Raw genomic sequence first — 1497 nt, 5'->3', positions numbered from 1 at the left:
CTGCTATTCTAGTTCTTTTGATTAAGCTCTCCACGGTAACTGTTCTCCCTTCAATTTTGAGCATAAGATGAATGTTTCACCACTCTTTAGTATGCAACAGCTATTGTCCATTAATGAATAAAGAAGCCACCATCTCCCTCGGATTCTTTCTGCCACATATTCAGTCTATAACAAAATATAACTTGTATCCCATAAAAGTCCCAGTCTCCTAAGGTTTAGTGCTGCTATATTTTATGGTGAGTTGATAAGAGCTTCTCTTTCCGATTATTCAAAGTCCCCTTCTCTGAACACAATAAACGTTATGACTGACATCAAAGATTTACATGATTTTCTGTCCCACCTCTATGCTCTTTCATTCAGACATTATTTACTTTTAGAAAGCACAGACCTGTCTCTTCAATGAACTTAGATAATAATGACCTTCACCTCGCTGACTCATTCTTATCTCCTGCCAGGGATTCCACTTTGTCCGTAAAAGCATGAGCTGGATGATAAGAGAGCCTGGAGTTGCAGCCTGTAGTGGTTCCTCCTCCACCCCCACCATAGAAAGCAGGAAAGAAATCTGTGGGAAACAGATACAGCAGCCAAGCTGCCAAGGACCAGCCCAGGGGGAATGGAGTCTGGTGCTTCTAGAGACAGAGAAACAGAGAAAAGGAAAGCAGAGAGACAACTGGGGGACCTAGACAGAGGGGGACGTAGACACAGAAAAGGACATGGAGACAGAGAGAAGAAAGAGAAAGACAGACACGGGGGGAAGGGGGCACTGTCCACTGTTCTAGTCCATTTCTGTTGTTTATAACAGAAATACCTGAAACTGGGTATTTTGTAAAGAAACAATATTTATTGCTAGCCAGGAAAATATCTGGCGAGGGCTTTCTTTGGTGGTGACTTTAGAGATGAATGACATCAGCTTGTGAGAAAAGCAGAAGCAAGAAAGAGCTAACCTCCCACTGGCTTCCCTCTTAAAGCCCTCAAAAGTATGCCCATGACCACCATTAAACCACGAATGGATTAATCCACATACTAGAGTGTGATCTTCACAAGCCAATCATCTCTTCAAGGATCCACCTTTCAATTACCATAATAGGATTTCCCACCCTCTCAACACTGTCACTGTGGGGTTGTAGAGTCAGTGAGCTTTGGGGGGACATCCACCCCACAAGAGGAACCCTCACACATTTCGCTTCCCATGGAATGGGATGAGGAAGGGTGAGTCCTTCTAAACTTGCGATCTCTTTGTTCCTAGGAGTCTACAGAAAACCTTCTCTCTTGGCCCAGCTGGGTACCCTGGTGAAATCAGGAGGGAACTTGACCCTGCAATGCTTCTCAGAGATGGTATTTGAGAAGTTCATTCTGGTTCAGCACAGATCAGGGGCAACTGAGAACACTTTGTACCTTGCTGGGGAACTCCATCATGGGAGCTCCCAAGCCAACTTCTCCATGAATCCAGTGACATCTGCTCATGCAGGGACCTACAACTGTTATGGTTCTGTCAGT

The 1497-nt window shown here is 44.6% G+C and overlaps 1 protein-coding gene across 1 annotated transcript in view; it reads left to right on the top strand.

Annotated features, from left to right (window-relative positions):
• The window catches only part of LOC103610925 (killer cell immunoglobulin-like receptor 2DS4), an 18677-nt gene that overhangs the window by 6894 nt on the left and 10286 nt on the right, over positions 1-1497 (top strand). The window contains exon 3 of the mRNA XM_008594983.1: positions 1247-1495. Coding sequence (XP_008593205.1) covers positions 1247-1495 — 249 coding nt within the window. The remainder of the gene's footprint in view (positions 1-1246; positions 1496-1497) is intronic.

Source organism: Galeopterus variegatus, unplaced genomic scaffold (assembly GCF_000696425.1).
Source record: "Galeopterus variegatus unplaced genomic scaffold, G_variegatus-3.0.2 Scaffold12059, whole genome shotgun sequence".
NCBI lineage: Eukaryota > Metazoa > Chordata > Mammalia > Dermoptera > Cynocephalidae > Galeopterus > Galeopterus variegatus.
Note: the sequence above shows the minus strand (reverse complement) of the source record. Positions and strands in the feature narration are given on the sequence as shown.